The following is a 21,211-nucleotide window of genomic DNA, read 5'->3' as shown; positions in this document are numbered from 1 at the left end:
GGAAGTGGGCTGGTGTGGACAGACCCTGAGGGGCAGAGCCCACAGGGAGCCCAGCCCCTTTATTCCACTGCAGAGGTCCCTAGAGGTGAGGCTCTAGTCCCCACACTGCTCTTAGGCTGCCCATGCAGAGGTGTGGGATTGACTCAGAGATGCTCAGAAATGACCTGGAAATGGAAGGGCTAAGGAGCTTCAGGCTGCCCTGCTCCTCCTTGTCACCCTCTCCCTGATAGCAACAGACAAGGCCAGGAGGCTCCTGGGAACCTGCTGCCTAATTCCCACCCCATTCCACAAGCAAGGCCTCCTTCCAGATCCTTAGGTGGCCCCCCATACTTTCAGAAGGAATGGAGCTGGACTCTAAGAGGCTGAGGCAGAGGGGGCATGAACAGATGCATTTTCAAGGGCATGCCAAGTGCGAGAGGCTCTGGGTGCTGGGGACAGGCTGAGCTCACCCACCCCTGGCCTTGCATCAGCTGCAGGGCTGGCTGCCAGGCCCTGGGAATTAGGCAGCAGGCTCCCAGGAGCCTCCCAGCCTTGTCTGTTGTTATCAGGAAGAGGGTGGCAAGGAGGAGCAGGCCAGCCTAGAGCTCCTCAGCCCCTCCATTTCTAGGTCACCCAGCTGTCCCAGCTCCCAGCTTCCCAGGCAGTGAACATTCTGTGCAATCAAGAGCAGACACAGCCTAGGGCCTGGGAGATCACCCAGCCTGCCCAAGGCCTCTTTGCTGGAAGCCTTCCTAAGTTGGTGGGCATCTCCCAGGCTAATCTGGGAACTGTGGGGGCTGGTTTCTCTCTGGTCATGACATCACTGCTTTAAAAATGACCTTCCAGCTGGGTGCAGTGGCTCATGCCTGTAATCCCAACTCTTTGGGAAGCCAAGGCAGGAGGATTACTTGAGGCCAAGAAGTTCGAGACCCACCTGAACAACATAGTGAGATTCTGTCTCTACAAAAAACTTAAAAAATAACCAGAATGGTGGTGTGCCCTGTAGTCTCAGCTCTACTCAAGAAGCTGGGGCGGGAGGATTGCTTGAGCCCAGAGTTTAAGGCTGCAGTGAGTCATGATTGCAGTATTGCACTCCAGTCTGGGCGAGAGAAACCTCGTCTCCAAAAAATTAAATATAAAAATGAGCCCCCACCAACAGCTGCAGGTGCCGCAGGTGCAAGCCAACAGTGTATCAGGGAGGCTTCCAAAGTGGCCATGGATTATTGCCATTGCATCTCAGGGCTGAAGGTGATGGGAGGTTCACAGGTGAGAAGGCTGGCTCAGTTGTTCTCCCTGGGACACAGCCCCAGTGTTTGGGATTGCCTGGTACCTTCTTTATCCCTGGATCTTCTTGAGGTGCAAAAGTGGATGTGCGCTGGGGAGAAAAGTCTGTTCTGAGCATCAGGGCTGCTATCTGGGATGTCCTGAGAGCAGAACTGAGGTCTACAGGCAAAGGAAAGGAGATTGGAGAAGGGGCTGGAACAGAAAGTAGGCGGGGGAGCAGGAACACAGGCTCACGGGAACCCGGGGCCCTTGTCCTGGTGAGTCCTAACTTAGTACTCTGGCCTCAGTTTCCCAATATCTCTTCCTTGATTCCTTCCCACAGGCAGGACTTTCCCTCAGCTGAGGAGCTGCTAGAGAAAAAATGTAGTTACCGGCTTCTCTCCATTCACGAACTCCTCTCCCCTTCGTGGGCCTTAATTTCTTTATCTATAATGTGAGGAGCCAGGACAAGGCAGCCTTGGAGCCCAGCAGCTCAGATGTCCAAGGAATCTATGCTATTATGACTCGGCCAGAACCTCCCTTTCAATGCTCTTTCCCCACCCAGCCCCTACCCTGGTGCCTGTTGTGCTTTTGCTCCTCATCTCCCATCTTCTGTCCCTCCAACTTCCCAGCTGCATGGAAGCTGGGTCAATCCACATTAGAATGTCTGAAACCCACGTTTGCCTTTTATCCACTGTATCTCCTGGGAATCCGGAGTGAGTGGTGGAGGGGGCACTTCTCCCAAGAGGACACTTAGGAGGGCACACCTTGTGAAGCTAAGTAGAAGGGCTGGTGGGGGGCACAGGGGAGCGGGTGCTGGGGTGAGTGGGCTGGGAGTTGGGAGGCGGCCCAGGCTGTGGGAGAGGCATAGTCCCAGGCAGCCTCTAATAGGAATACTTGAGTTGGAAAGACTCTTAGGGATCCTTGAGGCCAACCACCCTGCCCATCTCACCCTATTTTAGAGATGAGGAAACTGAGGCCCAGCAAAATCAAGTGACTTGAAAGAATACACACACACACACACACACACACACATATATTTTGAGATGGAGTTTCACTCTTGTTGCCCAGGCTGGAGTGCAGTGGCGCAATCTCAGCTCATTGCAACCTCCGCCTCCCAGGTTCAAGCGATTCTCATGCCTCAGCCTCCCGAGTGGCTGGGATTACAGGTGTCCACCACCACGCCCAGCTAATTTTTTGTATTTTTGGTAGAGACAGGGTTTCATCATGTTGGCCAGGCTGGTCTTGAACTCCTGACCTCAGGTGACCCACCCGCCTTGGCCTTCCAAAGTGTTGGGAATATAGTCGTGAGCCACCACACCCAGCCAAGAAAATGTAATTTAACACCAAGAAAGGAGGAAGGACTTGACTTCCATTTAAAAGAGGGCCCTTAAATGGAATAGTTTTGCACAGAAAAAGCTCATGCCGGTTGCAGTGAGCTGAGATCGCGCCACTGCACTCCAGCCTGGGTGACAGAATAAGACTCTGTTTAAAAAAAAAAAAAAATGCTCATGCCACAGGTTGTGTTTTTCTCTCTTTTTTTTTATTTTTATTTTTATTTTTTTTGGTCACCAATGATGACATGGTGATCATCATCATGGTCCATGAGTGTTCTGAGGACCAGATTTGGAAACTACTGTCCTGACAGCCTTCTGCTCCTGCCAACTCTCTTTCTCTTCAACCAGCTTTGCAAAGTAAAGAAAGGGAACACCCAGGAGAATTTAGATCAAAAGTACTTTTATTTACTTACAGAGACAGGGTCTCACTATGTTGCCCAGGCAGATCCCGAACTCCTGAGCTTGAGTGATCTGCCCACCTCAGCCTCCCAAAGTGCTGGGATTACAGGCATGAGCCACTGTGCCCAGCCCAAAAGCACTTTGAAAACAACTTCAGTATCCCCCAAAATGATCACTGCAGACATGAGGGCAACAGGAGCACAGTTGCTCAGAGAGGTGTGCAGGCAGGGGCCCAGTTGGGGTCCCTGGGCCAGGGCTAGGACTTACTCCATGCTGGGCAGAACCACAGAATGTAGGTAGGCAGGTAAGTACGAGGGTAGGTGGGTGGGTAGCTGACTGACTCCTCTTGTATCCTTAGCACTTAAGAGTTCTGGGAGTATTGATTCAGGGAAGACAGTGAGTATGCTGGGCCCTATCCTGGTAGAGAAAGGCTGTTTCTCATGTCCCCTGACTCAAGGGTTCCTAGAGACTGGGATTGAAGCTGGGGAGGGAGAATCCCTCAGCAGGTGTAGAGAAAAAGTGAGATGCTGGTTTGGTGCCTGGCACATAGTAAGCACTCAATTACTATTTGTGAGTGAACACTGGAATGTATGGTATAGTTTATGGTAAATTCAGAGATGACCAGACAAGTCTAAGTTCTATTAACCGTTCTACCACTAACTGCTCTGTGCTTCAGATGAATCTCCTGACCTCCCTGACATGAGTGCCTGTACTGGGCAGGAGTCTCCCTCTTCTCTTTTTAAGAGATGGGGTCTCACTGTGTTGCCCAGGCTATACTACAAGTGGCTGTTCACAGGTAGGATCCCACTATTGATCAGCACAAGAGTTTTAACCTGCTCTGTTTCCTACCTGGGCAAGTTCATCCCTGCTTAGGCAATCTGGGAGGTCACTATATTGATGCCACTAAGTTCAGACACCAGAACGGCATAGCACACTACAGCCCAGAACTCCCAGGCTCAAGCAATCTTCTTGTCTCAGCCTCCCAACTAATTAGGACTATAGGCACACATCACTACCCCTGCTAATAGTTTTCTTTTTATTTTTTTGTAGAGACAGGGGTCTCACTATGTTGCCCAAGATGGTCTCAAACTCCTGAGCTCAAGCGATCCTTCCTCCTTGGCCTCCCAAAGCACTAGGATTACAGGTGTGAGCCACTGCATCCGACCTGGAGTCTTCTTTACAAAGATCAGAAGCCATATTCCCACCAGCTTAAACCAAAAAGGACATTTCTAGCTCACATAACTGGGAGGGGCACTAAGGCAAATACTGTGGCTTTGGGGCAGGACCCAAAGTCTCCAAGACTCTTTTCCTTTGTCTTTGCTTCACTTCTGCTCTTTTCACATGGCAGGAAAGGTGGCCATTTGCAGCTCAGATTTGGAAAGAGGGCTGGCTTCTCTCTCTCAACATGAAGAGATTTTCATGGGCCGTGTTTGGTCCCAGTCAGACCTAGGTCACATGCCTGATCTATAGTGGCGGAAGTGGATTATGTTACCAGAAGGGGAACAGGAAAGCCCGGTGGGCAGACAAAACAATCATTATTAATGTTACAGCTCTTTTAGAATTTGTCTAGCAGGCTTTCCAGTTTTTACCAGAAAGTTCCCTGAAAAAAAAATTTTAAAAAACAACAACAATAATTATTACAGTACCTACAGCGCCTAAAGGCATCATAAGTATGTGTGTACATTGGGAAAGACTGAGTCCTTAAAAATGCGGCACAAAAGTGACCTGAACCAAGCTTTGCCAAATCACAGTTATTATTATTATTAGGTACCAATCGTATGGCTCCTATTACATGTCAAGCTCTGTATTAGGCTAAGTATACAGGGTTTTTTGTTTTGTTTTGTTTTGTTTTGTTTTGTTTTGTTTTGAGACGGAGTCTCGCTCTGTCTCCCAGGCTGGAGTGCAGTGGCGTGATCTTGGTTCACTGCAGCCTCTGCCTCCTGGGTTCAAGCGATTCTCCTGCCTCAGCCTCCTGAGTAGCTGGGACTACAGGTGCCCACCACCACGCCCAGATAATTTTTTTTTTTTTTTTTTTGTATTTTTAGTAGAGATGGGGTTTCACCACGTTGGCCAGAATGGTCTCAATCTCCTGACCTCATCCCGCCTTGGCTTCCCAAAGTGTTGGGATTACAGGTGTGAGCCACCTCACTCAGTCAGTATATGGATCTTTTTAACTTTTAAGTTCAGGGGTACATATGCATGTTTGCTACATAGGTAAACTTGTGTCATAGGGGTTTGTTGTACAGATTATTTCATCACCCAGATATTAAGCCTTGTACCCAGTAGTTATTTTTCCTGATCTTCTCCCTCCTCCCACCCTCCCCTCTTCGATAGGCCCCAGTGCGTGTTGTTTCTCGCTACACATCCATGTGTTCTCATCACTTAGCACCCACTTACAGGTGAGAACATGCGGTATTTGGTCTTCTGGTCCTGTGTTAGTTTGCTAAGGATAATGGCCCCCAGCTCCATCCATGTCTCTGCAAAGGGCAAGATCTCGTTCTTTATCTATGGCCGCAAAGTATATATTAAATCCATGTTTTGTTTCTTGAGACAGGGTCTTGCTTTGTTGCTCAGGCTAGGGTGCAGTGACGTGATCACGGCTTACTGCAGCCTCAACCTTGAAGACTCAAGTAGCTGAGACTACAAGCACACAGCACCACACCCAGCTAATTTTTAAATTTTTTCGTAGTGATGGGTTTTTTTTTTATTGGCCAGATTATTCTCAAATTCCTGAGCTCAAGTGATCCTTCCACCCTGGTCCCGTGAAGTGCTGGGATTATAGGTGTGAGCCACTACGCCCAGCCTGTACGTGTTATTCACATCATTTCTCATCCTCACAACAATCCTGAGACATATGTATTATTAACCCCATTTTAAAAGTGGAGAGACTGGCCGGGCACGGTGGCTCACACCTGTAATCCCAGCACTTTGGGAGCCAAGGCAGGTGGATCACTTGAGGTTCAAGACCAGCCTGGCCAACATGGTGAAACCCATCTCTAATAAAAAAAAATACAAAAATTAGCTGGGTGTGGTGGCGGGCACCTGTAATCCCAGCTACTCAGGAGGCTGAGGCAGGAATATTGCTTGAACCTGGGAAGTGGAGGTTGCAGTGAGCCGAGATTATGCCACTGCACTCCAGCCTGGGTGACAGAGTGATACTAGGTTTCAAAAACATAAAATAAAAGTGGCCAGACTGAGGCTAAAGTGAAGCAGGAAGTGAGTAGCTGAGCCAGAATGAAACTTGGATCCTTCTGTCCGTGTTTTCACCAAAGATCAGGCTGCATCTTCAGAAACCAAAAGCTGAAAGCCTAGCAGAAGTTTGCTTAGACCATGTTCTGAGCCCCGGCAGGTGCGGTTTTGCTGAGGCTTTCGTGCCTTTCTCAGCTGCACACTCCCTCAGCTTCCCTGTCCTACAGACCCTCCCCGGCCACTGGAGACAGATAACCCACTGTCTGTGTATAATACACGGGCTTCTTCACCAAAAGGCACTTTTTTTTTTTTTTTTTTTTGAGGCGGAGTCCTGCTCTCTTGCTCAGGCTGGAGTGCAGTGACGCGATGTCAGCTCACTGCAACCTCCACCTCCCCAGGTTCAAGCAATTCTCCTGCCTCAGCCTCCCAAGTAGCTGGGATTACAGGCATGTGCCAACTGGCCCAGGTAATTTTTGTATTTTTAGTAGAGACAGGGTTTCATCACGTTGGCCAGGCTGGTCTCAAACTCCTGACCTCAAGTGATCTGCCCGCCTCAGTGGGCTGGGATTACAGGTGTGAGCCACCTCACCCAGCCTCCAAACGGCACTTCTCAAAGACTTAATCCCCTAGTTGGTGACCCTGCCTAGAATTTTCTAGAATCTGGCCTGCTGGGTGGGAGGAAATGGGGATGGGGTACTTGGAGGGATGCTGGCATGGTGAAAAATCAAGGAGAGTGATGTCTCACCTGAATGATCAGAATACCTGCAGCCCTTAAATATTCCCCCTGCCTCTATGCAGCCCTCTGGCCCATTCAGCACTACACAACCAGAGAGATGCTCCTAGGATACCATCATCCCTCCTGCATCTACCCCTGCTCAGAGCCTCCATGACTCCCCAGTGCCTTATGGAGGCCTCCCAGACTCCTCCAGACCTAGCCCCTGCCGACCTCTCCAGCTTTTCCCACTGCCCCTCACACTTGAGAAGGCATGAGACTTGGAATCCCTGGCTACATGTGGCTATTTAAAAGTAATTAAATCGTCAATGAACAATTCAGTTCCTCAGTTACACTAGCCACATTCCAAGTGCTCAATGACCCCCAGTGGCTGGTGGCTACTGTACTCCACAATGCAGATATAGAACATTTCCATCGTCACAGAAAGTTCTATTGGACAGCACTGGATTGGACTTTTCTCTTAACAAAGGAGGCCCTGATAAAAGAATGTTATCAGCTTTAGAGGAATCCAGAATAGACTTGACCTATTTGATGACTCTTTCAATAAATATGCGCCACCTACTGTATTCCAGGCCCTGAATACACAGTAGTGGGTAGTAGTAGCCGGTCTGTCCTGGGATTGAAGAGATGATGGCCTAAGTACCTGGGCCCAGGCTGGGGGAGTGGTGAAGGCTTCCTGGACGAGGGGCCATCTGCTCAGGCCTGCAAGCCTAGGAGGCACTGGGCAGGCAACATGTTCCTTTTTCCCTCAAGGGCCCCAGTTACAGACTGTCCCACTGCCTGGCTGTTCCTCCTCTCTTTCTCCCCAGGGAGGGGAGGAATGGAGGCTAGTTCCTTGAAGTTAGTCCCTAAGCTAGGGAAAATCAGAGTCCCTGTTGGGCCATTAACTTCAGGAGCTCTGGGCTGTAACTTCTACTCCCCTGACTGAAGGCCTCATGGCTGTGGGGCTCAATAATAACAGGCCCCTGAGCCCCCAGGCCTTTGTGGCCACAGAGTGGAGAGCTCCCCTAGGGAAGTGGAACCTGTAAAGCTGTTGTGGAGATACTAGGGGGCTGACTGTACTTTGAGTTCCAGCTCAAGGTGCCAAGCTCCCCAGCTTCCACAGCCCCTGCGGGCCTGCGGGATGAGGCTGGGGAAGGTGTGGAGGAGGGAGGCCAGGGTCTGGAGAGAGCCAGGGATGGGCCAGTGGGGCTAAGGGCGTGTCTTGGGGTCTCCTGTTCTCCTGTTTCTGCTAGAGGCCCCCGCTGCTGGTCTCTTCCTCACATACACACACCGGTGTCCACCCGCCACCCGCCCCCCACCCCATGCCGGCTGCCCCAGCCCGTACCCTTTCCTGGTGCCCTGGCCGATAACTGTGCCTTCCCAGTGATTTTGACAGTGGCAGCTAATTGGCCCAAATTCGGTGAGTGTTTCCTTCCCCCCATCGGGCACCCCTTTACGCAGGCATCCCTTTATGTGGCATGTCTCACTTAAGCTTCCTAACCGGAGGACGATTACGTAGGGACGATTATCTTCCCCTTATTACAAGCAAGAAATGAAGGTTCCAAGGCAGTAATCCGCAGGAGCCGGCAGTGACGGAGACCGTCCACGCCCTGCCGCCCCGTACCCCGCCCCCAGCCTCGCGCTTGCATCTCAGTGTCCTCAGTGCCCGCCCGCCGGCCCCATCCCCAGCGGGGTTCCCGCGCCTCCCGGCCCTGCCAGAGCCCAGGGTCGCAGGGCAAGCAGGGCCAGGAGGCCCGGGGGTGCGGAGTGGGATGAGGGTCCGGGCCCTCGGTGCCAGCCTGAGCGCGAGGCAGCCGCAGAGCTGCCCTTTGTTTCGCGGCGCTCGCGGCTTCTGCAGAGTCACGGTCACATGGAGCTTCCGGCACGGGGTGTTCCGGGCGCCACGCCAGGGCCCGAGACGCCCCCGCCCCGTGGCCTGCCCTGCGCCGCCCGACGCCCTCGCCCGCCTGCAGGCCGCCAGCCACCCGGAGCTCCCTGGGCCTCGGGGTCCGCGCCCTGTCCCAAGCTCCGCCTGACCGCCTGGGGACCTGGAGCGCCCCTCCACCTCCCACCGTCCCCCAAGCTCTCGCCCGCCGTCCTGTCTTCTCTGAGCGTCACTGTTCAGCTTTCCCTAGCTTTGACCCTAGACTGGAGCATCAGATGGAGGCCCACTGTCTCCCCTCCTCTAGACAACACCAAGCTCCCAAAATCAGGCTCATCACTCCCCTGGGAACACTGTAAGCAAGTAGGTGTTGGAGGAGTAGGTAATGGACTCCATTCTCATTTACTATGGTGTCAGACAGCACTGAGCCTCCCTCCCTTCCCCACTCCAACTCCCACAAATCCAAACAAAAATCAGCCCCTCGGCCTGGCCTCCAACACAGAGCATCTAAAAGTAAAAGCCTCGATCTGGGGTAGAAACGACTGGCCTTTTCTGCCCCGTCCTGGCTCCTGCATCTCCATAACTCCAGGCTAGTCTGCCCTGTGACACTTGAGAACCGTGGGGCCTCCCTCGTGCAGGCCACCTCTGCTTCATTTAGCAGATTCAATAATTTATTCAACAATTTTTTCTTATTTATTGAAAGCAAACTTGTACAAGGCAGGCCAGTCCCTCTCAGGGTGCCCTAGGCCCCCAAGTAGATGTGAGAGGTCACCACGGTTCCTTCATCCAGGACTTAGTGAACTGGGCAGACACCTGCATTCCTGGAGGCTGGGAAGAGGGTGTCAGTCTTGGAGAGGCAACAGAGAGGGCAGTGTGAGGCTCTAGGTGAGCACGGGGTGGGGACTCCAGGACCCTTCCCTGGGTCTCCAGGCAGCCTTTCCGCATTAACGCTGCTTGCAGGCACTGGGAAAGGCTAGGGTGAGGAGGGGTGGGAAAGGAGAGAGGAAGATAGCCCAAGATTGGGCGGGGCAAGAAGCAAACTGGGGCCAAAGGCCGTGTGTACCTCACTGTGGCCTCAAGGCTTGGTGGGGAAGAGCAGGCAGGTGAGTTCCCGGCTGCCGCTGCGTCTGTCCACAAGGGGCAGAGGGTGCCGCATGAAGTGCTGGACCATGGTGGCCACGGAGGAGAAGAGCTGGCCAGGGAGGCAGAGCATCCGTGAGTCCCATGAGCCTCATGCTGGGAGCAACTTCCTGAGGCAACTATGGGACTGTGGCAAAGGGACTTTTGACATTTTTCTAGATATCTTCCTTCCTGTTTGCCCCATGCCGCTCCACTGCCATTTTACTGCCCCGTTCCAGGCCTCAGACAGCTTTCCTGCTGCTGCACCCATGGGCACGCCGCTGGCCAGACTCCTAGGTCCAAGGCTAGATCAAATTGACTCTGGGGCGCGCCTCTGCCCTGGTACTCCAGGATGGGGAGCAGTGTGATGGGTGTCTCTAGTCTGCATCCTGGCAAATGCTGGGTGCAACGTTGAGTCCTCGGGGGAAGTAGACGAGAGTCTGAAGATCCTGGACTCCACCCTCCTCCCAGCTGGGTTCATTAAAGGCACAAAGGCCTCTACCTCGACCCTGTACAGACTGAGTCATGGCAGGAGGGGCACCTCCCCCACCAGAGGGCCGGGCGTCTGGGAAGGAGTTCAGGGCTCTGGGCTCTGTCATTTCTGCCTACCCCAGAAAGATACAAAATGAGGGTTTTTCCCAAGACAAATGCTCTTGGCTGGGCCGGTGATACTGCTCTGCTGTCCCTCCTTAGGCCCCTGCCTCCTCCAGCTCCCACCTCCTCATGGTTCCTGCCCTCCCGGCCCAGGGCATAGTGGCGTCCACCATCCAGCCGCCGGATGGGAATGTTGAAGACCCGGCCTCGGAGAAGTACTGCCAGGGTGAAGGGCTGGGAGCCATGAGGCCCTGAGCTGGGGCGCACGGTGTAGGTCCCATCCTGTGGAGGAGACCCCAGCCATCAACCTCATCTTCCAATGGGCCTCCCACTGCCCTGAGCCATCATGAGGCCAGAACCCTCCTGGCTCTCCTGCTCCCCACTGCTCTGCCAGCTACAGCTTGTGAGCGGAAGGAGTTTCGGAGAAGACCCAGGGTCCGTGGCTGCCCACCTTTTGTAAGCGAAGCAGGGCACTCTCAACAGCATGGCGGTCACAATTCCCTGAGTACCAAGGCTGAGCCAGCAGGTCACTGTCCTGTGTATACACACAGCCACTCAGAGACGTGCCAGGGCACTCGATCAGGCATGGGGAGCCGAGGACGACGCAGGGTGCAGTTCTTTGCATTCCCATCGCCTTTGTTCAACTGAGTCCCCCGCAGGCAGAAAAAAGGTGTCCTTTTGTGGGGCACGGCGGGGTGCCGCACATGTGTGTTCAATATGTGTTCTCACGGTGGTGCATCCTTCAGCCCAAGAGGGTTCCTGGGGGAGGACTCTAAGGCTCAGCTCCCAGAACCCCTCCCTACAGCCTGCTCCCAGCCCCTCCTCACCTCAGCCGTGGAGGCGCCCCCAACTGGGGCTACAGAGGGAAAAGACGATTTCCTTCCTGCTAGAAGAAGGAGATGATTGAGCTGGGGTGGGGTGGGGGTGGACAAAGGTGGCTTCTAGGGGACAGCTGCGGGGGCAGGGGGTAGGAGGAGGCGTGCATGGGCCTGAGGTGTGCATGGCAAGGGAAGCAGACGGAGCCAGGAGACAGTGCTGTGCTGTGGGCAGCTGAGGGACTTGGGCAGGAGGGATCTGGAGCTGAGGGAGGGGCTCACCTGCATCGGGCTCACATTCCAAGTAGAGGTCCTCATCAGGTTTCTTTGGAGGGCCTGGCACCTAAGGTAGGGAGGGGTGTGTGGGACCATGGGTTTGACCAGTCCTGGGGTTCCATTAAGGACTAGGGGTTTTGGGGGAGGAGCCATCGATTTGGAGGGGTAGCAGGCACCTCACTCCCACCTCACATGGTGATCCTTTCTGGGAGCCAGCTTGAATGATTACAATTTCTCCTCTGTCCAAGAGGGGGCATCCCACTAGCACCTTTCCCTTCAGAGGTGCCCATGGGCCCCAGCTCTCTGAGGGTGTGAGGAGGAGCCCTGGGCAGCACCATCAGGACAGCTGGCTCATTGCCTGCCAGGGGCCTGTGGCCGAGGGGCAGGGACCCTGCTCTGGGTCTTTTCCCTTGGTTTCAGGGATATTTCTCCTCTCTAGCCCCCCACCCCGCCCCTGCGGTTTCCTAACCAGAACCCTGGAAAGTGAGGCGGAGACGGAGGGGCTGCTCACCACTCTGGACGATGCACCCTGCTCTGGAAGGAAAAGGAGAGAACCACCTGTCACACAGGGCAGGGAGCAGAAAGGAATTCAGTGGGACTGAGGCTGAAAGAACAGAGACTCCTTAGGGCGCCCCTGGGGAGGGCATCTCAGAGCCAGCTTTGAAATCCCATGAGAAAGCTTTTCTCATCCCCTGGTGGTTCTCTGCACAGCCCTATGGTGTCACCTGTCCTGACCTCCCAACAAACTTGCCAGGTCTGGCTCCAAAGACTTTGGACTGTTCAAAAAATCATAGCAGCCGGGCACAGTGGCTCATGCCTGTAATTCCCAGCACTTTGGGAGGCCAAGGCAGGCAGATCACTTGAGGTCAGGAGTTCGACGCCAGCCTGGCCAACATGGTAGAATCCCATCTCTACTAAATATACAAAAATTAGCCAGAAATCACTTGAACCCGAGAGGCAGAGATTGCAGTGAGCCAAGATCGTGCCACTGCATGCAGTCTGGGTAACAGAGCAAGACACCGACTCAAAAAAAATAAAATAAAATAAATTCAGAGCAGCCGAGCCAAAAGAAAAAGAGCAGACTCTGCTTCTGTGGGATCTTAGGCACAGCATTTCGTATCCCTGGGCCTCAGTCTCCTCATTCATTTCATTAGAGACAGCGCCGCCTGCCTGCCTATCTTAGAGGATTGGTAGGTAAAAAGGGGCACAGCCAGGGGAGTGCCATGAAAGGGCAGGGTATGAGACCCATGTCAGGCAAGCACAGCTCTACTCCGTGGTGGGAGGACTCCCCGTCCCAGGGTGGAGCCACAGAAAGAGAGGACATCACCATTACCTCGCCTCCCGAAGACAGGCCTCTGCTTCCTGGCCACCGGCAGGCTCACTGCTCCCTTCAGCTGTGGGCACTGTGGGGCCCGTGAGGGCGGATGGGGGAAGGAAACTGAGGCACCAGTTTCCTTCCAGGAGGGCAAGGATGGGGCAGGATAGGATGGGATGGGACCACTTGTATCTGTGTAGCTTTAAAAAATGTACAAAAGGGATGACTCTTCTCTTTGCTTCTACCCTGTGGCTCTTTCTTTGTTGTGAATCGCTCCCTGCTTTTTACAAAAATTCCAGTGAAATGTATGATAAAGGTGGTAGCTTTCAAAATCCATAAAGTCCCACTGGGATAAAGGTGAGAATGGGAGCTGGCAGTGACTGGCAGCTGAGGAAGGGATTTCTTCACTCTAGAGATGGGGAGGGTCCTCAGGTACCAGAATCCAAGGGAAGGGCAGCTGAGCCCCTCCCCTCCCCCTCAGACAGATGAGAAGGGCACTGTGGGTGAAGCTGAAGGGGAGGGTGGAAGGACCAGGTCAGGCGAGCTAGAGGAGTGACTGACAGCGGCAAGGCTCTGGCTTCTCATGCATCTGGCATCTGATTTTTCAGGGGCCTCTTGAATGCAAATGTGGGGGAATCTTGCAAATGAGATGCCTCTAAGATTCACTCACTGGGAAATGGCAGCCTGGGGTGGGGCGAGTGGGGAAGGAGGGACTTCTGGGGAGGCCTCTCACCATGCTAGGCTGAGGCAGGGGTGGTGATGGTTTTGATGGACCCAGGGGGCCAGAGTGATCTGGAAAAGACAGCATGTGTTGTGAGTTGGTGGGTTCCTCCCAGGTGGGTTCCCATTTTCCTCCCGCCCCCCCCCCCCCCACACCAGCCTCCATTTCCTCCTCCTTCCCTCACTCCCCTTGTTCATTGGCTTCCTGACAGCCCAGTCTCCATGGCAACTGGAGGCGGGCAATTTCCCTGCCCCCACCTGGCCGAGGAGCTGAGCAGTGGGAGTGGGATGCCAGCTGCCAGCGGCAGCCGGGGCTCTCCCAGCACCCCCGCCCTTGGCCTGAAGAAGTGTTGGGATCTCAGAAGGGGAATGCCAGGCCCCCGCTGTTGCCCTGGTTACACCACTCCTCCTTTTCCCTTCCCACTCTTCTTCCTCCCTCCCCTCCTCCCTCCCTCAGTTCCTTCATCTCTCTCTCTCTCCCTACCCAACCAAGAGGCCCTGGTGACTGCAAGCTGAGGCCTCCCTTGCTGCCTCAGTGCGGGGAGGGGAGGAGAGGTGAGGCCTATGCCCTCTTGTCTTGTGGGGACCCTCCTGCCCTGCCCAAGCACCTGGTCTCCCTGCCTCCCACCTCCCAGCCCTCACCCAGGTACAAGGAGTCCTCCTCAGTGCCAGGAAGGTGGGCAGGGGCTAGACTGAGGGGCAGAGCCTCACAGGGCGGCAGCTCATACTTATTCTCCTCCTCGTCCTCCTCCTGGGCCTGGAGGAAGGGATGCTCAGCACGGCAGGGATGGAGTGGAGAGGGTGTTCAGGGCAGGCTCTAGCAGCTGCCTCTCCCACCCCAACCTCAATAGCCAGACTCACCTTGTGTCTCCAAGTCCCTGGGGCAGGCAGAAAGGAAGGGCTGGGAGCATCTTCTCTCCAACCTGGGGTGTCTGGACAGACAGGCTGGCCTCACTTCCTCCCTGCCCACCTTTCCCCAGTATAATAAACCACCCGCCCTTGACAGCTTCAGTGCTTCAACTCAAAGAAACCACTCATCACAGGCATTTCCCATGCTGCCGCAGGGCCACTGAGGTAGGCAGTTTGGAAACAAGGGGCCCTTCCACCAATGCCCATCCCCTGTCCCCTGCACCCTTGATTCTGGCCAAGACAGATGGGAGAGCTAGGCCCCTGTGACTCAGCAGTGCTGGGCTCTGGGAGGCAGGAGGTGTGCAGAGTCACTCCGGGGGGACCTGACTTGCAAGGGATCCCAGTCTGTTGGGCCCCTCTGACCCACTGTGTCACTTACCTACACATCTAGGGGGTGGGAGCGGTGGCCACAGCCTGCAAGCACATTCTAGTCAACTCTGCCCAAGGGGCCCTTGAGTTTGTATGAGACAGACACTGTGTTGTGGGACATTCACATCCATGACAATGTGACTGACAGAGGCCCTAGGAGCAGGGCAGCAGAGGAGGAGGCTGGGGGCAGAGCTGGTGCCAGTGGGCGCATAACTGCATGAGTTGGTGCCCTGGGAAGGCCGGGAGTCAGGGAGCCCTAGTGCTGACGGGAAGTGGAGGCGTGTGAATGGTCTCCCTGGGCAGCGAGGAGCCAGGCATAGTCAGCACAGCTCCTGGGATGGCTGTGCCCAGGAGAGGAGGGGTAGAGAGAGACAAGACGGGAAGGTAGGGGAGAGAGGAGCCCCAGTACTCACCGGGGCCTGCTCCCACTGAGCTTGTCCTGGAAAGAGCCAGGGTGGAGAGTAGAGGGGTCAGTGCAGTCGGGATGCCTCTCCGTGGCGGAGTCCTGGCCTCCCGGGTGGGCAGGTTTGTGTGCCTGGGGCTGTCCCGTCCTGGGACCACATCTTACCATGGCAGAGGCAGAGAAGCTTTGCCTCCCTGGAGCCCAGGATCTGCCACAAATGGCCTGGGGACAAGGGCTCCATTGTTCCCGTCATTTGCATCTCCTAAACACCAGGAAGGTAGATCTGCTGTGGCCTCCAACCCCAGACCAACTTCATCCAGGACACTCCCAGAACCCAACCCCAGGTCTCTGAGCCTCCCCAAGGCGGGCCTCCCCCATCTGTGGTCTCCAGCCCCTCTGCCCAACAAGAGGAAGAGTTAAGCTGGACCAGGGTTCTCAGGCTTCCTTCAGCTCTCTGATCAGTGTCACCTTTCTCAACTCATAGACAACATTACGTTATTTGGCAGATCCAATTAAAAACAGCAGGCTGGCCTTGCAGACACTTTTCTTAAACGCTTTACTGCTGTTGTCGTTTGCTGGTGAGTGGTAACCAATGATTAAGGAAATGAAGGTGAGGGAAGCGCCTAGAAAGAGGCTCTCATATTTAGTGTGGCAGCTTCATTTTTTGATGGATGCATTTATCCATTCAGTGGGTATTTATTGAACATCCACTGTCTGCCAGAGACTGTTCCAGGCATTGAAGATGCCATAGGAAAATGAAGCAGGCAGGCATTACGTGTGTTTCCTCATTGGATTCTCACAGTAACGTCATGCTGCAAGTACTGGTTTTATCCCTGCTTTTCAAATGAGGAAACTGAGTGTATTAGTCAGCTCGGGCTGCCATAACCAAAACCCACAAACTATGTGGCTTAAGCAACAGAAATATCATTTTCTCACTGTTCTAGAGCTTGAAGTCCAAGATCAAGGTGCCATAAGGGTTGGTTTGCGATGCGGCCTCTCTTCTTGGCTTGGAAACAGCTGCTTTCTCTCTGTCCTCACATGACCTCTTGTCTGTGCACGCACAGAGAGAGGCGGTTCTGGTAACTCTCCTTCTTATGAAGACACCCACACTCTCAGATTAGGGCCCCACCCCCATGACCTTATTTATTTTTAATGACCTCCCTAAAGACCCTATCTCTAAATAGTCACATGGGGGTTAGGATTTTAGCATATGAATTTTAAGGGAACACAACTCAGTCATAACACTGAGGCTCTGAGAAGTTGAATAGCTTTCCTGAGGTCATGCAATTAGCAAGCGTTGGAAATGGGATTCAACCTGAGCTCTGCCTGCCTCAGAGCCTGTGCCCTAAAAGCTAAGCCTCCTGTACCTCACCAGGATTGGGTCTGGACCCTCCTTTCCTGCCATGGAATTAGCAGTGCTAATTGTGACCTTCCTTAAGGAGCTTATGACTTCCAGGGACTCTGTTACCTGAGTGAACTTTGGAACTCTGACTTTCTGAGAAGGGTCGCGATAAAAATGAGGGCCGGGGCCTGGTGTCTGACTGTTTAAGTCAGGGAATGAGGAAACACAGACCCCGGTCATGATGACACGAGGACTTCTAAGGCCCTGGAGCTTTCTTGTGCTTATTATTTCGGTGGCATCCTGGTTGTTGGTGCAAAGGAGAAATAAGTCCATGTACTTGCATCTTTGGAGGCCGCCAGGCTGGGGGCACTGGGGAGACACCCAGGGATGGAGGGGAAGACCGGACAATTCCTGGGACCTGCCGGCAAAAGGGCATCCAAGAAACCAAGAAGAGTCACTGGGGTGGCTTCACAGGGGGCCCATTTGGTACAAAGGGAAAAACTGAAAAAACAAGAAGAACAAATCCTCACCCAGAATTGATTCTACTGGGTCTATTCTTTGTCCTCCACTCCCAGCTGACCTTTCTTCCACATTTAAACCATAAGGCAGGGGGCAATTTCCCTCACCCAAGGGGGCCTCATTTGGAATCAGGGTCAGTAGGAGGTTCCGGACACCACCCCACTGTAAACCTCAGCCTGAGCGAGTTTCCCAGTGCTTGCTGCCCTCCCTCTAGCCACCTCCCTTCTTTGCTCAGGGCTTTGCATAGGCAAATGTCAGGGCTTGGGTGAGTGAAAGGGCCCCAGGCAGAGGGCAGAGTCCATGCCATCTGGGTGGGGCACTGGCCTGGGCAGATCTGGGAGAAGGGAAAGGAAAGAGGCCTGCCTCAGTGGCCTCATGTCGTCACACAGGCAGATTGGGATATCCTCTTTATCCATCTTTGGCACGGAATTGCTCTGTACACACCGTAGATATTCCCTGGGATGAATTCCTGGAAGCGGACTGGCTAGAAACTCACATTTTGAAGGTATAATGCCCCATTTTCCGGCAGCACCTGAGAGCCTGTTTCATGGTTCTTCTATAGCACAAAGTGATTCTCCAAATTTTTCAGGTCTCAGCTACTGAGAACAGGCCATGGGCCCAAGGCAGTCTAAATCCACCCTCAGAAAACACACAGCCTAGTTTAGAAAAAACTCAAATGGATTTCTCCCCTGCTCTCACACAACAGCAATCAACACAGAGCAGACTTCTGTGAACAAATGTGGTGGCGGGGTGGGCAGTTCTCCCCACCACCCAGTGAGCAATCAGCTCTGCAGCAGACACAGCGGGGTGTCCTCCAATCCACTTCCAATACTACCTACCTGGAGACAGAGTCAGAGCCCACAGGTTGAGGGCTCGGTCCCCAACAGGCCCGTCCTGCCACCTCAGATACCAGGCACAAGTCTGGGCCTCCAGAACTTCTGATCAACTGGCTTCAAGCTGGGGTTCCCACAACCTCGTCTTTGGGTTTGATTAATTTGCTGGAGCAGCAGCTCACAGAATTCAGAGAAACACTTACTTATGTTTACTGGTTTATTATGAAGGATATTGCGAAGGATATAGATGAAGAGATGCGTAGGGCAGAAATAGTGGGAACGGGTGTGGAGGCTCCGTGCCCTCCCTGGGCACACCACACTCCAGGAGCCTCCACATGGTCAGCTATGCAGAAGCTCTCTGAACCAGGCCTCTTGGGTTTTTATGGAAGTTTCATGCCTACAGCAGTCCTTCCCCCAGAGTATGGGGCAGGACCCTCTCTGGAATTAGGGTCACACAATCAGAAAGGTGGAGGAAGATTAGAGTCCAGCCTTGGGCAGGTGAAAGGAGGACAGGACAAGGCCAGAGAGATTCTGTTTCCTGAGGCCTGCTCCTGAAGCCTAACACAGCCAACATTATAACCAAAGGCTCTAAACACAGCTGTGGGAGTTATGAGCCTGGAACCGTGGACAAAAACCTACATATGGAAGAAATACTCGAGGTCATTTTTGCCAGCAGACAGAGCAGATGGCGAAGTGTAGCCGGGACCCCTGGTGTGAGTGGAGTGGGATCCATCGCAAGGAGGAGGATGGAGGTGGCTCTGAGGACCTGCAGGGGGACAGGTAAGCAGGCTGTGGTCAGAGGTCTCAGAGGTGGGAGAGCATAGCACGTGGAGGAAGAGCCACAGAGATGTCGGTGGCTGGGCTCACCAAGAACAGAAGGGGACATCTGCCATCCTTTTTGAATGCTAAACATGCCCTACATTTGGGGAGTTCTCCACCTCATGAATCCTCGTTTCCAATTGCAGAAGCCAGGTGAGGCCTTCTCAACCTCCCCTTGCCACTGAGGTGCAGGCTGTGCCAGCCAGAGGCCCCGTGCCAGACTCTGAATCTGTAGCAGGCACCAAGACGAAGGCACCCTGGGAGGATGGTGACAGCCAAATCCTGTTTCCAGAGGCTTAGGGGGGTGAGCCCTTAGCGCCACCACCCAGGGCCCAAATCAGTGGCATTGGCAAACAGTGGTGTCAGTGCCCGGGATGGCTCTGCCAGGCTGGCTTGGCTGTGACCTTCGGGACATTATTCCTGGCTAACTCTCTGGCCCTGCTGGAGATACTATGAGCTACAGAATAGTTTTAACAAATTATTTTCCAGCCTAAATTAACTAGAGTCTGTTTCTCTTACTTTCAGTTAAGAACTTTAATCCAGCCAGGCATGGTGGTTCACGCTTGTAATCCCAACACTTTGGGAGGCTGAGGCGGGTGGATCACCTGAGGTCAGGAGTTTGAAACCAGTCTGGCCAACATGGTGAAACCCTGTCTCTACTAAAGAAATACAAAAAAATTAGCCAGGCATTGTGGCGGACACCTGTAATCCCAGCTCTCAGGAGGTTGAGGCAGGAGAATAGCTTGAACCCAGGAGGCAGAGGTTGCAGTAAGCCGAGATTGCACCACTGCACTCAAGCCTGGGCAGTAAGAGTGAAACTCTATCTCAAAAAAAAAAGAACTTTAATCTGGGGATGAAACCTCAGAGTCAGTGGGACCACCAAATGGATGCCAAGAAACCCAAACAGTGAACCCAAGTATGGATGTCTCCTGGGAAGGTGGAACCAGAAAGAACTAAGTGTGATAGCGTTATACCTGTATAGTCTTGGGACTATTTATTTATTTATTTTGAGATAGAGTCTTGCTCTGTTGCCCAGGCTGGAGTGCAGTGGCATGATCTCGGCTCACTGCAACCTCTGCCTCCCAGGTTCAAGCGATTCTCCTTTTTCAGCCTCCTGAGTAGCTGGGACTACAGGCACGCGTCACCATGCCCGGCTAATTTTTGTATGTTTAGTAGAGATGGGGTTTCACTATGTTGGCCAGGCTGGTCTCAAATTTCTGACCTTGTGATCCACCTGCCTCAGCCTCCCAAAGTGCTGGGATTACAGGTGTAAGCCACCGTGCCCAGCCAGGACTATTTATTTTTAGAGATAGGGTCTCACCCTGTCACCCAGGCTGGAGTGCAGTGGCACCACCATAGACCACTGCAGCCTCAAACTCATGCCTCAAGTTTAGGTTAGGACTAAAGTGATCCTCCAGCCTCAGCCTCCCAAGCAGCTAGGACTACATGCTCACACCACCAGGCCCAGCTAATTTTTAAACGTTTTTTGCTATGTGGCCCAGGATGGTGTCAAACTCCTGGCCTCGAGTGATCCTCCTGCCTCAGCCTCCCAAAGTGTTGGGATTACAGGTGTGACCTACTGTGCCACATCATTAATTATTTTTATAATTAAAAAAAAAATCAATATAGAGAGAAAGAAAAAGAAGGGAGGAAGGCAAAGACGGAGGGAAATGTGATCTGGACTTCAAATATGAGGAAGCACAGGAAGACAGAGATACCAGGGGAAGGTAGGGCCAGGGAGCAGGAGGCCAGGCCAATGGGAGGTTATGTGGGGGCCACTATGGGAAAGCCAGGTTTCCGTTCTTGAGGGGAGTGGAAGAGAGGTACTGATGACACAAGGATTCCTCTCCAAGCAGAGTGGGAACCCACAAAGGCAAGTGAAGTTTAGGTGGGGTAGAAAGGAAAGAACTTTCTGAACATGAGGTTAGGGCCAAGTGTGTGGGGAGAAGTCTGTCCCTGAGGAAATAGGGGCACGTGGTGGGGCAGGGAGCTGCATGTGGAGGAGCCCCCATGAGGGCAAGGGGCCTTGAATCCTCAGGACATTTTTGCCAGAGCAGGTGCTCAGGTTAGAGGCCCAAGATGTTCCTGGTGGAAGGGCCTACAGCCAACTGAACTCTGTGGTTGGGTTCACATTAAAGCCAGGGGCAATCCCGGTGGACAGCAGTTTGCAGTATGGAGGGAAGGGGCTGTCCTGGGCCAATGGATGATGGGGCTGGCTTCCCACAAGCTGGCAGAGACCCCTCTTCCTCCGTCGCCTGCTGCCGTCACAGGCCTGCTGACTCAGCTGACTCTGGGGACAGTTGTGATGGGCAATGAAGGGCTGACAGAGCAAGGGACAGATGGCTCCCTAGAAGAGGCCTCTGCCCCATCCCTCCCTGGTGCACAATCATTTCTTGCCGCAGTTTCAGAGCTTT

At 53.5% G+C, this 21,211-nt stretch overlaps 1 protein-coding gene and 1 non-coding gene across 2 annotated transcripts; one reads left to right on the top strand and one right to left on the bottom strand.

Moving 5' to 3' along the window:
- Positions 1-4,517: 4,517 nt before the first annotated feature.
- On the top strand, positions 4,518-4,579 carry LOC111551151. The gene has a single exon (XR_002734283.1). It is a non-coding gene; the product is annotated as a U7 small nuclear RNA (small nuclear RNA).
- A 5,087-nt stretch (positions 4,580-9,666) lies between these two features.
- On the bottom strand, positions 9,667-11,462 carry SH2D6 (SH2 domain containing 6). The gene is given in 5 exon segments (XM_023224902.1): positions 9,667-9,956; positions 10,601-10,759; positions 10,929-11,012; positions 11,305-11,387; positions 11,390-11,462. Coding segments are annotated over 5 exon segments (516 nt in total). The 3' UTR covers positions 9,667-9,839.
- Positions 11,463-21,211: the final 9,749 nt, after the last annotated feature.

The sequence above is a fragment of the Piliocolobus tephrosceles genome, chromosome 15 (genome assembly GCF_002776525.5).
Source record: "Piliocolobus tephrosceles isolate RC106 chromosome 15, ASM277652v3, whole genome shotgun sequence".
Lineage (NCBI taxonomy): Eukaryota > Metazoa > Chordata > Mammalia > Primates > Cercopithecidae > Piliocolobus > Piliocolobus tephrosceles.
Note: the sequence above shows the minus strand (reverse complement) of the source record. Positions and strands in the feature narration are given on the sequence as shown.